The 14,055-nt window shown below is 41.4% G+C and overlaps 2 protein-coding genes across 2 annotated transcripts in view; one reads left to right on the plus strand and one right to left on the minus strand.

Moving 5' to 3' along the window:
• The window catches only part of LOC138162618 (protein Wfdc21-like), a 387,573-nt gene that overhangs the window by 210,279 nt on the left and 163,239 nt on the right, over positions 1-14,055 (plus strand). The gene's annotated exons all lie outside the window — the stretch shown is intronic.
• Positions 100-3,749, minus strand: LOC138162116 (C-C motif chemokine 3-like). The gene is made up of 3 exons (XM_069089196.1): positions 3,490-3,749; positions 1,262-1,370; positions 100-470 (listed from the first exon to the last, which is right to left on the minus strand). Exons 1-3 carry the CDS (start codon positions 3,560-3,562, stop codon positions 338-340), a joined length of 315 nt encoding a protein of 104 aa, XP_068945297.1. The 5' UTR covers positions 3,563-3,749; the 3' UTR covers positions 100-337.

The following is a 14,055-nucleotide window of genomic DNA, read 5'->3' on the forward strand; positions in this document are numbered from 1 at the left end:
TCCTTTTCCATATAATTGTGTTTCCTTAACATCCCCATATAATTCCTAGCAGGCAGAGGTCTTGATTTTTTCAAACATACAGATAATAAACAAATTGAGTACTATTAAGTCCAATATAAGTTTATTTTTTAGAAATCATATGTCAGGGGAGGTTAGGTGGTAAAGTGAATAGAGCACTGGCCCTGGAGTCAAGAGAACCTGAGTTCAAATCCGGCCTGAGACACTTAAAACTAGCCATGTGACCTTGGGCAAGTCACTTAACCCCAATTGCCCTACCTTCCCCTCTCCAAAAAGAAAAAAAATGAAATCATATGTCTTCTTCCCTTAGGTAAAGGGCCTAATCTGCATAGGGAGGTGTCTGAGGAGCATATTCTCTCATCTGGAAGGTTGTCTCTGGCAGGAAAATGTTACAGTTCCACTCATCTTTCCTTCGTCGGATACAGTGCTGTCTTCCATCGCTGGTAATGACACTGTAGTGCAAGAAGAAGAAGGATGGAGAAGGTGAGAATTCAGCCCTGGGCTTCTCTTCCCCAAAAGAACTCACAGACCTTCCTGTTATCCATGTCTGTCATCCCCATACAGTGTTTCAAGACCCTCCCTTAATCCCTACTTCTATTCTCTCTATGACTCCATGGAGGTCCTTTGAGAAAACCCTTCTAGTCTCTCCTTTCTCTTCTCCTTCCTCTTCCCTTTTCAATAGGAGCAGATCCCATTTGGAGGCTGGGTGGAAGGCATGCCCTGTGAGAAAAGGTTTGGAGTCAGCCTGGCTTCAAACCTAGCCACCCTCCCTTACTAACTGTGACCTTGGGCAAGATTCTCTTCTTCTGGGTCTCCCCTGACATATGATTTCTAAAAAATAAATTACAATTAGCATGTGTAAAATGACTAATTGGCCAATAAGTCCCATTCTGGCTCCAAATCAATGTTCCTATCATTCTACCTGGGCATATATTGGGTCTAGCTCAGGTAAAAAGCTAAATGGGTTCCTCCTTAGTTCTCTCTTTCCAGCCCCAACACCAGGTCCAAGGTCTCTGGGCACAATGAATAGAGCTTATTTTGTCTGGGAGTCCTGGTGTGCATTCCTTTCTCATAACTCCCACTTAGCAAGGGCACAAAATTCTATAAACCATCTTTCTCTAACCTCTATCTATCATCCAGCCTCCCTGAGGGTCTGCTTCTCCCTCCCAAGACCTTCTTGGCTTCTCTCTAGCAGCTCCTTTTCTCCTTTCCCTCAGATATGACCTGCAGAAATATTACTCACATGACTCCTGGCTTGGGGCACCGGCTGCTGGTGACATAACAACCAACCACATTAGGAATTTTGGGAGGAGAATACTGGAAGCAGCAGGCATTTGGGATGTCATATCTCTCTGTAAGAAAAGGATCAAAGTGAGGACACAATCATTCTGAATCTAGGCAATCCTCAGATGATTCTTCTGACTCCGGAGAAGTCATCAAAGGAAGAAATGGCTCCACGGTGTCTAGGGGATGAATCTAGAGGACATAAATCACTCAATCAACAAGAATCTGTTTGCTTACTGTGTACCAGGCACTATGCTAAATGGTGAAAATACAAAAATCAAAGCAAAACAAACAATCCCAGCCCCATTCCAATAATGTTATAAGAACAGATTTGTACATTGTTAGGTCTGAGTACCTGCTGTCATGGAGAAACAGGCTGCCACCTTCCATTTACCAAAAGTATTTTAAAAAAACCCAATAGCTTACCTTCTCCCATTTTCAACAATATTTAGAAAATCTTTGACATTGGCTTGTTCTCATTCAAATAGTTCTTTCAGTCCTTGGGACTATAGTTCATCTGGGCATTTTTTGGGTCACATTTGTGATCTCAGCTCCTAGAACAGTCCCTGGCACATAGTAGGTGCTTAATAAATGCTTTTAAATATTCAAAAGTTGACATTGGTTAGTTTGTGCTCTTCTTATGTAACTTATCTTTTTTTTAATTACTCATCCATTTTTCTGATGACATAGGAACATAGCTGTAGAAGTAGAAGGAAGCTTTGAGGTAATTTAATCCAAGTACCATGGACCCTCTTCATCTGGAGCTAGGGCTATTCTCTTTATACTGTGCCAGGCTATCTCTTCTTACTTCTTTGTCATAATTCTGTGCCATGCCATAATATGTTGCTGCTTTCTCACGCCCGCCATGTACCTCTCCATTGCCCTTAGGGTCTGAATTCTTCAGAGACTTTAATGTTACATATGTCACAGACAGGCAACATGATTGGAAAAATGATCTTTTGGGTTGGAATCCTTCAACTGGGGTGTAAGCATCCCAATGTGGAAACTCCTTCCACCCAGACAGACCAGCACTGGTCTTGCTTAGAGTCTTTGAGCTGCCAGGGTGACTGAGGAGTTCAATGAATTGTTCACTTGTATACAGATAATATGGGTCAAAGGCAGGCCTCAAACCTAGGTCTTTCTGAAGAATACAAGTTTTTATAAAGTTGGGCCTTTGCTTCAAGGAGATGTTTAGGGTCAGTAGAACTTGTGTGATTTCCCAAAGACAATCCAGCCTAGGTGCTTCTGCATCCAGCTGAAAAAATCTCTAAGTACTTTGGGACTGGATTTATAGGAAGGCATGGGCAAGAATCTTTTAGGATGTGAAAGCATGAATGAGTTGATGTCCTACTCAATGGAAGGAATGTCTGTTCACATCAACGAGATTTTAGGTCCACTAGAGGTTTGGAGGTGTACTGGCAATTTTAACATTTTTAACAATAAAGCACTTATACAGATAGTATCTAATTTTTTTTTTATCACAATCCTATGAGGTAAGTAGTACAGGGATTATCATTCTCATTTTACAGATGAGGAAACTGAGGCTAAGGGAATGAAATGACTTATCATGGGTGACATTGCACAGCAACCATGTCCCTACTGTTTCTCTCCTTCCCCTACCCATGATTGTGTTAGGGTAGCCTTGAATAGCCTGAGCCTCTCAATCTGTCAGTCAATCAATCAATAAGCATATATTAAGTGTCCACTATATTCCAGGCACTGTGCTAAGTGCTAGGGGTAAAAAAAGAGGCAAAAAACAGTCCCTGCCTTCAAGGAGCTCACAGTCTTATGGGGGAAACAACATGCAAGTAACCAATTACAAGAGAGCAAGACAATTACGAGCCAAGATTAGAAATAATCAATAGAAGGAAGACCCTAGAATTAAGAGGGGTTAGGAAGGGCTGGGACTTGAAGGAAGCTAGGGAAATCAGGGTTTCCTTGTTCTGGGCTAGAGTATTCAAGGGCTATGATTTTCCACCTTGGGAAAGACACATGGACATGTGTTCCCATGTGCCCTGAAAATAGACTGATTCGTTTCATGCCAATTCCTCGAAAGTCAAAAGGATGGATTTTGAGTGGGGCAGGAGAAGTTCCTGTTCACCCTGGATGGAAAAGGAGGAAGGGCTCACCTTTCAATTTTGTAGCGAGGCCAAGGAGGCCAAAAGGAAAGGAAATAATTAGACTCACCATACTTCTTGTCTTCAAAGCAGAGGCCAGGTACCAAAATGGTGAGGATGGAGAGGACCACCAAGGAGACCATGGTTCTTGGATGTGGAAGGAGAACTCTTTCAGGAATAGACTCAGAACTTGCAAGCTGCCTACTGCCTGGCAACCCCAGACATGAACCCTCTCTTTATATGCAATTGATGACTGATAAGGAACAAAGATGAAAACATCCTTAGCTTGGATAAAACACATTCTTGAAAATGTTGAGTTGCACAATCTGTCTGAAAAAAGGGAACTAATATTTGAGCAAAACAGGAAATAGAGGAAGGAGTTATGACTCAGGATTTATTGTCCTAGAGAGTCTCTGGGGTTATGCACCTCAATCTCCGTCATCCCTCATAAACACACATACATTTCTATTGCTAATGGATTTGTTCAATCCGTAAATATGAGACCCTCTTTCAGGAGGAGTCCATGAACAGGGAGGGCTGAAGGTGACTCTCTTAACTTTAGAAGTTGTTTTAGAATTTATTTGGATATTCTTTGACTTCATTCCATTGTATTGAAGTGGAGGAAATTGTGGGATGATTGAGTGATGGGCTTGAGTCAAGGAGATCTGGGTTCGAATATTCCCCTAGACACCTACTGGTTGGGCCACTCTGGGCAAGTTGCTTCACCATTCTGAATATCAGTTTCTTCATCTGTGAAATGGGAATAATAATAGCCATGTTAATTATCTCACCAGATTCTTTTTTGGGGGGGGGGGAAATGGAGTGGTGGTTGTGAATTTTCTTTTAGAAGGCATATAAAACTTATTTTTACATTGGCCATGTTGAGAAAGAAAATAAAAATAATGAAAGGAAAAAATATGTTTCAATATGCACTTAAAGATAATTAATTCTCTCTTTACAGGGTTTTCTAACTATCACTCTGACTCTCATTAATAGACCAACAATAAGTCCCAGCCCAAGCTGGGTCATTGGTCCCTGACTGCTTAGAGTGAATGCAAATAGCAATTGCTTCTTTTTTGCCCAGAAGCCCTGAGGGTCTTCCTCTCCCAGATATGTATATATACACATGTATTTATATATATGTTATATATGTATATGTGTGTATATTTTTTGACTAGGTGAAAGACACCATTCTTTGCCTCCTTTCTTGTCTAACCTTAATCACTGGATGAGCACTGTGTCAGTCAAACTGAGACCTGTTAAAGACCTCAGCTTCAAAAATCCAAGTTCTCCCACTACATCCAGGGTCATCTCCAGTTATCTTTTTTTTTTTTTTTGCCTTTTGGAGGGCAACTGGGGTTAAGTAGCCTGCCCAAGGTCACACAGCTAGTTTTTGTGTGTGGGTGTTAAGTGTCTGAGGCTGGATCTGAACTCGGGTCCTCTTGACTCCAGGGCCTGTGCTTTACTCACTGAGACACCTAGCCACCCCCATCTCCACTTATCTTTATCTGTATCTTGCCATTGAATCCAGATGACTCTGGAGGAGAAAGTGAGATTGGTGATTTTGCACAGCCCTGCCTCACTTAAATCCAACTCACTTGCATGTCAAGGCATTAGCCTCCTGATGTCATGGTTCTCTTCAAGAGTGAAGGTCAAACAACAGCTATGCCATCACATCATCTGTAAAAAGCGATAGTTTTGTTTCCTTGTTGCCTGTCTTATAAGTTTCTCATGAGGATCAATTGAGATAAAGTGCTTTGCAAACCTAAAAATGACGTATAAAGTTAGCTAATATTTTCTACCAGCTTATCAAACACTAATCTTTTAAACACACACACGGGTGGATGTCTAGTGGACCCATTTCATTTAATTGATTTATTTCTCTATTTTTTTTAATTCAGTACCAGGTAATTTGTAACTGCTTTGTAACTTGTTTTTCTTATTCTTATTTAAAATTAAAAAAAATTTTTTTTCTACCCTATCCCCATCCTTTCTACTTAACCCTGATCGTATTGGAAAGGTCTCCAATGTTTCTCTATTACATATCAATCAATTGATCAACATTTTTGAAGTGCTTGCTATGTACTAGGCACTAAGCTAATATAATGCTGATACATGATTTTAGATCGATGCTATTGACCATGAAGATGCATTGATTTCTTTATAAAAAAATTGGAGAAGAAACTGACCTTAGACTTATTCAGGTTGGAATTCATGCCTTGCCTTTGACACATAGCACCTGTGTGAAATGCATAGGTCTCCCTCCCAGGGTTTCTCTTTAAGGCTATAAATTGCAGGAAAGTTGTCAACTTACATTGGCAGAGAGAATTTCCTCATCTAGCCTTTTCCAATGTCAATGAAATCAGAGGTCCAGTTCCTATCCCCATCTGTCTATTTTTCCTGTTTATAGTATCTTTAGCAGAAATGGTGGCTGTCTTTCATTCTCAAAAAGGACCAAAATGACATCACTATGTTGGGGACAAGGTACAATGTGTCCAACTGTGGTTGATCAGACCAGTATAGGCTCAGAAGGCTCTATCATAGGTCAGGCATCAGAAATGGCATTATTATTATTGCTTTTTTTGGAGGGGCAGTTGGGGTTAAATGACTTGCCCCAGGTCACATGGCTAGTTAAGTGTTAAGTGTTTGAGGCTGGATTTGAACTCAGGTCCTCCTGACTCCAGAGTCGGTTCTCTATTCACTGTACCACCTAGCTTCCCCAATGGCATTATTTTTTGTCAGAAGCCTTTTTTGCTTCTTTTTGTATGTCATGTTTTTGCTTAAAGGTTTCTTAATGTTTGCTCTGATATAAGTCTATTCTGATCATAACGTATGACCCCTCTGATTTATTGCTGTAGCCTCTTTGCTGATATTCTATTTAATCTTTTTTGTATCTATATTCATTTCTAGCCTACAGTTTTTTATCTTTTTGTATCTATATTCATTAGGGTTGTTAGTTTATAGTTTTTTTTTAACTGTTTCATCTCTCCCTAACTTAAATTATCAATATCATATCTGTATTATACAAAGACACAATGATACCTACTTTTCATGTAGCTTATACATATCCTTTAATATATGTTTAATATTTATTTTTTTTTGCATTTGTCCTGTCCCATGCATCTTGATTAATTAATATTTATGAAGCACCTACTATGTGTCAGACGCTGCACTAAGAACTGGGATAAAAAAAGAGGCAAAAGGCAGTCTCTGCCCTCAAGGGGCTTAGAGTCTAGTGAGGAAGACAACATGGAAACAAAACAAGCTATGTACAGGAAAATTTAGTTGTTATTGTTTACTCGTGTCTGACTCTTTGTAATTACATTTTTGGATGTTCTCGACACATGTTGGAATGGTTTGTCATTTCCTTCTCCAGCTCATTTTACAGATGAGAAAACAGGATAATCAGGAGATGATTAACTGAAGAAATGCTCTAGAATTAAGAGGAGTTGGGAAGGCTTTCTGTAGAACGTGGGATGGTAGTTGAGTCTTTAAGCTTAGCCTTTCTACTGTCTGTTAGGGCTTAGTTCAGATGCCACATCCTACAAAAAGCTTTCCCCACTCTGGCCAGGTGTTAGTTAGTAAAAGCTCATTCCTCAAACACCCTGGTGTTTTTTCGTCTGCATGTTGTGTCCTCTAAGTGGGATATGAACTCCTTGAGAACAGTCACTGGATAGTTTTGTCTTTTTTATGCCAATACTCAGCACAGTGCTTGTAAGAGGCATTTCATATAAGTTTATTGAATTAAATTGCCTAGAACTGAATATACATGTGTCACAGTTTACAACAAAACCAGATACTCTTTTACAATGTAGAAAATCATTCCTGCCCCATCCCTTGGGGTAAACCTATACAGCCAGAACAAAACTGACCAAGGAGGACAGTGTGGTGTAATAGGAAGATCCCTGAATTTGGTGTCTGAAAATCTGGGTTTGAATCTCTTCTGTGCCACTGGATTCTCTATCTGAGAATGAGCAAGCATCTGTTTCTATCTTTCTGTCTCAGTCCCTCACTTTGTCTCTGTCTCTCTTTCTCTCAGTCTCTTTCTGACTCTATATCTCTGTCCCTGACTGTCTCTGTCTGCCTGTCTCTTTCTCTCTCTTTAGTTTTAGAAAGAAATTTCTTTATTTATGATTTGGTAAAGAAGAAAGACGGAAGGTATGACCTTCTTGATTGGCAAGGCTCTTAACCTCTCCATTTCTTTGTTTCCTCAGCTATAGAAGGAGAGAGTTGGACTAAATATACTAAGATAATCTTATTTGCATAAATACAAGTCGTCCAAAAAATCTTAGAGCAGTTTTTAAGCTTTTTATTAGCAGAAAACTGTATAAACACTTTTTGGGATACTGCATGTGTGACTAGATTCTTCTGAAATGGAGATGTGTCTATGATTCTAAAAGATTATTATTTATTTATTTTTATTTTTAAAAAGCAATTGGGGTTAAGTAACTTGCTCAAGGTTACATGGCCAGTTTTTTTGTGTGGGTGTTAAGCATCTGAGGCTGGAACTGATCCGGGTCTCCCGACTCAGGGGCCAGCGCTATTACTCACTGTGCCACCTGGCCGCCCCTCTAAAAGATTATTTTAATTGAAGTCCAGAAAAGGGAATTGATTCAGCAGAAATCACATGGGGAGTTTCCAGCTGAGCCCAGTTTTGAGACAGGATGCTATGGATAGCCATGCTGGATTTATTTTTCTAAAAATTGATTTGTTTATTTACTTTTAGTTTACAACATTCAGTTCCACAGTCCTTTGAGTTTCAAATTTTCTCCATCCTTCTTTCCCCCCTCCCCTACCTACTTCTGTCAAACCATGGTGGATTTCTCTGAAATCAAAGTACATGGGTGTAATGTAATGCCAAGGAAAGGCAACTTCCCAAGGTTCAGAATACCAGCATAGGTGCTCTCCATTTTATTCAGTGACAAACCAAGAACAGAGAAGGTCAAAACATGACATCATTCAAAATACAGCATTTACTAAGTGTGATTAAATAATCTCCAAGGACTACCCCACCCCAGGACCTTCCAATCATTCAATCAATTACAAAGTTCCTGTTCTAAATACTACTCCACCCCTAGGCTGTACCTTCATTTAGTCCACCACAAAGCCCCTCTTCTCCAATGGAGATTAGTTTCCAAACATAAGTAAAGTACCTTCATTTGTTCAATCACAGAGCACGAAAAGGTCAAAAGTTCCCCACCCCTGGATCACAATTGAATCTACCCCAGAGTTACATCAAGTTTAAGCACAGCACTTAATACCCAAATGGAGGTCTTTTCTTCATCTTGACACGAGGCAAGTTCTCAGCAATCTTAGTTCCTGGGGAGACAAGGCTTAGCAAGGCCACAAGATACATTGCCAGTCTCTTCATTAATTCATCCTCTGTCTGTAGAACAGTCCTAGAACCCCTGAAAATATTAGCAAAACCCTCTCCCAGGATTTCTATAAACATACAACAAGAAAATCTTTCTTCAGGGCTTCTGAACCAACAGAAAAGTTCCCAGACCCCTGCAACAACAGCACTGTCCTTCACCAGTGGACAGTATTCACTCTCTGTCTGCAGGACAGTCTCAGGGCTTCTTAACCAAAAGTCAGGTTCCAGGACTTCTTCAACAACAGGACTGTCTTTCACCAGTGGACAAATCTGGCAAAACAACATCAAAACAGACAAAGTACCAGCAAAACAGCCATGTCTCCTCAGTCCTTGGCAGCTCAGGGGGCAGGTCTCAAAAGTCCAGGGCAATTCGAAGTGGCCCTCAGCAATCCATTCAGTCTCTCTCTGCCTCCACGAGGTGCTGCTTCCAAAAAGTTCTTCTGCCTCTCTCTTGTCTCTCCAAATCTAAGTCACCAGCTCCTCCCAGTTCAGGACTTTCTTTTCACATCAACAAGTCCATCCCCCAGGTGGGATTAACAAGCTCTGGGTTTTAACACAATCAATTTGAAAACCAAGCCAATACAGGGGAATCTTTAAATTCCATTACTATCACAATGGGTTGGAGTGCTTCCTCCATATGCAGGACTTTGGAAAAATCACTTCATCTGTCCCAGCATCCATTTCCTTATTTGTAAAATGAGGGGGGGAGGACTAAATGGTTTCTGGGGTCTCTTATGGTTCTAAATATTTGATTATAAATTTTAATTCAGTTTTTATGAATTCAAACATACCATTTTTCACCTGAGAGAAAGACAAAGGAGAAGATTTGGCAATGGAGTTAGTAGAGGAAGAAAAAGTCAGGTCTAAGAGTGCGGGAATAAGGTAAGATTTGTTGGGGAAAGAATGAAGCCCAAAAGGAAGGTCAGGGAGACTAGAAAATGAAAAGGAAAGTAATCCTGAGCCCTGGCAGAAAAACACATGCTAGACTTTACACCCTGCCATGGATTTTTTATTTTATTTTAATGTTTATTCTTGTCTTACTTTTGTAAATAGTATAGAACTCAGACCTTTAAAATAGGCATTCACATAGTAGTTATTATTTCTAAATCATCAAAGTCAAGTGAAAGGTAAATCAATTATAACGTGTTTCAACTGCTATTAATTATGATATTTTGCAAGTCAACTAGAACTGTCTCTTGATGAATTACTTCACTAAAGTCTGGTTATGATTAGAATATGACTGGGTTATGAATGAAATGAAAATGATAAACAGCAGCCTGGTAAGAGCCAAGTGAAATCATGAGAACCAGGCCAGAAATGTACACAGTGGTTACCACAACGTGAATGGAAAGAACACTGCCAGGCATGGGGTACCACAGGCACGAAGTACAACAGGTGAGGTAGGAGATGAGTGTCATATGGGATGAGGAGAGAGCAGGTCAGTTTGTCTGCTGGGGTGGGGAATCTGCAGCCTGGAGGCCACATGTGGCTCCGTGACTGAATACAAACTTCACAGGACAAATCCTCTTAGTAAGAAGATTGGTTCTGTAAAACTTGGAATCAGTCAAAAAGCCTCACCCAAGGACCTAGAGGCCACAGGTCCCCCCCCCCCCCAGTTTAAATTGCAGAGTATGAGAAAGGGAGTGAATAACATGAAAGTTGAAAGACAGAGGCAGGTTATAGCAAGGTCTTTAACAGAGGTTATATTTGATCTTAGGAGGCAGCGTTGTTGATTGAGTTAGAGTAGTGACAACATTGGCAGTAATGTGGAGAATGAACTGAAGTGGGAAGAGGTTAGTCATTCAGGAAAGGGGTGGTAAGAGAACCTGGATTAAGGCTGTGGCTCTGGGGGCAAGAGAAGCAGTTGGATAGGGAGATGTTGGCAGGGAGAAGTGGATGGCAATTGATTTGGTATGTTGGGTGAAGAGAGTGAGTTAGTGAGGACTGTGCCAAGATTAGGAACTTGGGAGACTTGAGGAAGAATACTTTCCCCAATAGAAATAGGGGAGTTTGGAAGAGGAGGTGGTTGGGCTGGGAGAAGACACTGAGTTCTGTTCTGATTTTGGCAATCAATAATGCCAGACTGAAGCTCCAGGGAGAGATTGAGGCTAGATATGTGCATGAGTCATCTGTACTGAGATCTAATTAAACCCTTGGGATCTGATAAAGTCATTGGCAGAGAGAGACAGAAAAGGTCCATGGACAGGACCCACATTTAGGCGGAGGGATGTGGATAGATCAGTAAACCAACAGATCAAGAAGGAACAATTCAGAAGAGTAGTCATGAAAACCCAGAGAGCAGAGAGTATACATGAACAGAGGGGGGCGACAGTAGCCAATAAAGCAGCCAGGTCACATAGGCTGGGGACAGAGAAGTTTCAGTTCAATGATGAAGCTAGAAGCCAGATTTTGAAGTTTTGTAGGTAAAGGCAGCAAGCATAAACAACTCATGTAATTAATTTGGCTGATAAAGGGAGGAAAGATGAAGTACAGCAGGGGCTGGTGAAGTTGTCTGAGAATGAGAGAGACTTGAGTATGTTTGAAGGTAGTTGTTTGCCCTTCGTTCTTGAAGAGGACCAGGACGTCAGGGAGGTGATGCCATGACATACAAGTCTATTGGATTGAAGTGAGGGAGGGCTGTGCAGAGTCACCAGCCTCACTTTCTCCTCCAGAACCATCTGGGTCTAGTGGCAAGATACTAGATTAGGATGACTGGAGATGGCCCTGGAAGCAGTGGGAGACCTTGGCTTTTTGAAGCTAAGGTCTTTCAGAGGTCTCAGTTTGACTGAGGCAATGCCCACTCAGTGATTAAGGCTAGGTAAAAAATATGGCAGAGAATGGTTTCTTTTACCTAGTTTAAAAAAAAAAAAATCAATCTGGGAGGGGAAGAGTCTCGAGATTTTTTGACCAAAACAGAAACCATTGCTATTTGCATTTAGTCTGAGCTAATCAGGTCCCAAACAATGACCAAGTGGAACTTGGCCTGGGACCTGTTGCTGGCCAATCAATGAGAACTAGTGATTTGGATTTAAGGCATGGTCCTTAAGGGGAGAAAATGAAGCCTATAAACTCAGAGATTTTTTCCAGGTTTCAGCAATCAAACTTTATATTCCTTTGAGCAGAGGACCAGCAGGTAAGACTATGTTACTCTATGTGGACTGAGGGAAGGGAAAGAAGGAAAAGAAAAGGGAAGAGAAAAGGGAAAGGGAAGAAGAAAGGGAAAGGAAGAACAAAAGAAAGAAGATTGGAGAAGGAAAAAGGAAGAGAAAAACTAGAGTAAGAAGAGATAGAGCAAGAGGAAGAAAAGAAAGAGGTCCTTCAAATTCTTTCCCACAAGAAATATTGGGGTGGCTAGGTGGCACAGTGAACAGAGCACCAGCCCTAGAGTTAGGAGGACCTGAGGTCAAATCCGGCCTCAGACACTTAACACTCACTAGCCTTGTGACTTTGGGCAAGTCATTTAGCCCCAATTGCCCTACCTTACCCCCTCCAAAAAGCAGCAAAAAGAAAAAGAAAAAAAGAAATGTTGAGCCATCTTCATTCACTGACTCAAGGATAAGATGAAATAAGTCAGGTTAGGGGGAAGGAGGGATATATTAGGGAACATGAGAATTATAGTGATATAAAAACAACATATCAATATAAATTTATTTTTTCAAATGAGTGTCCAAATAAGTCCAAGACAGTTTTATTTTGAAATAAATCTATTTGTCCAGTGGATAAATGTCAATGTATTCATCCTGATCAGACTCTTCCTTCTGTTAGGTTGGCCATGTACTTCTGGACCCACTGTTCTTGGGGGTTGGGACTGATAATCATTAAATATCAAATTTATCCAAAGTCTGAATAAATCAAACAGACTGCTTTACTTTGCTTTAAAATGCCCTTTCCTGTGTCTGCAACTTAAAAGACCAGATAAGATCGGGAATAGGTATTTCCCCCCCTTGTGACAGGATGCTTGGAAATTCAGAAATTCTCTTGGGGATAACTTTCCAGATAGGAAAGACAGAGACATCCTGAGAATGTAGATCTCCACTATCTTGTCATTTGTCCTGTATTCACGTGGAGGTCATAAATTTGAGGGACACAGACATCTTGGGATTTTGTAAAAGCATATAAAATCTTTGTTAAATCTTGTATCAGACAGTCAGAACTTAGCTCCTGATTCCTTGTATGTAAGCTGGCTCCGTCTAGCTTTATGGGAATAAATACTAGACTGTTTGTCTGCTTTAACCAAACTTTTCAGGTTAACTGGACAGATCTGGTGGCCCTTCTCACAGGTGAATCATAAATAAGAGAAGTAGAGTATAAAGAGGGAAGATTTCAGCCCCAGGCTTCCTCCCCCTTCCCTCCAGGTGACCCTTCAGTCTTCTTCCTTTCTTGCCCATCCTCCCCATGCATGCCCATTAATCCCAGGACCATCATCTCCATGCAGAATTTCAAGACTCTTCTTGTGCATGTGCCTCCCTCCTCCATGCCTCCCACTGGGTGTCCTCAGGAAGCTGTCTTTGGCTCTCCTTCTTCCTCACTTTCCCTTACACTTCCCCCTGAAAAGTGAATAGCAACTGAGGAGGGAGAAAGAGTGTGAGATGCGGAGTCAGAGGACATGGGTTCAGATCCACTGCAGACAGCTCCCCTGTGCCCAGACAGAGCAAGAGTCATAAGACTTCTAGGAACAAAACACAGGCTGTTGCTGCTGTTTTACCTGGGGGCGCTGGTTTTCTTTCTTCTGGAATATCTCCTTCACTTCTCAGGGGCACAGAGCTGTGACGACCCCCCCACATCCATCTAGCTTCAGTCACCCCATCCAGCTTCCCTGAAGGGTTGTTTCTGGCAGCCAAGCCATTCCTGCCCCTGCCCTCTCTCTCCTGGGTTCCTTCCCCTCCCCAAAATGTGGTCCGTGGGCCTGTTTACTCACATGACCCTGGATTAGAGCATTGCTTAATGGTCCAAACAAAGCCCACCGCAAACTTCCAGGGAATCTGCTTGGTGACATATGATACGAAGCAGCTGATTGGGGAGGCATCTACAGAGAAAGGGGCAGAGCGAGGACCAGGCACAATGAATCTGGCACACCCTGATCCCAAGGAGGCCAGTGAAGTAGAAGATGACCTGACGTTTCTGGACAAATCTAGAATCTGAATCTGGTGGAATCTGGAAGTCCCCAGCCCACTCCTCTTCCTCTGCTTTTTTCCTAAGCCCTCCTATTTCCTCCTTTTCTTTCTCCTGCATCTTGTCTTTCCATTCCAGTTATTCTGTCCT

This window comes from Petaurus breviceps, unplaced genomic scaffold, assembly GCF_028583685.1.
Source record: "Petaurus breviceps papuanus isolate PSGF00001 unplaced genomic scaffold, PetGlider_PUasm1.0 186, whole genome shotgun sequence".
NCBI lineage: Eukaryota > Metazoa > Chordata > Mammalia > Diprotodontia > Petauridae > Petaurus > Petaurus breviceps.

What these genes read in the sequence shown, in the direction of transcription:
- LOC138162116 (XM_069089196.1), bottom strand. Translation starts at nt 3,562, where the DNA reads ATGGTCTCCTTGGTGGTCCTCTCCATCCTCACCATTTTGGTACCTGGC. An exon ending in CTTTGAAGACAAGAAGTATG is followed by an intron (nt 1,371 to 3,489) that starts GTGAGTCTAATT and finishes CTTTTCTTACAG; the next exon opens with AGAGATATGACATCCCAAAT. An exon ending in TGCCCCAAGCCAGGAGTCAT is followed by an intron (nt 471 to 1,261) that starts GTGAGTAATATT and finishes CTTGCACTACAG; the next exon opens with TGTCATTACCAGCGATGGAA.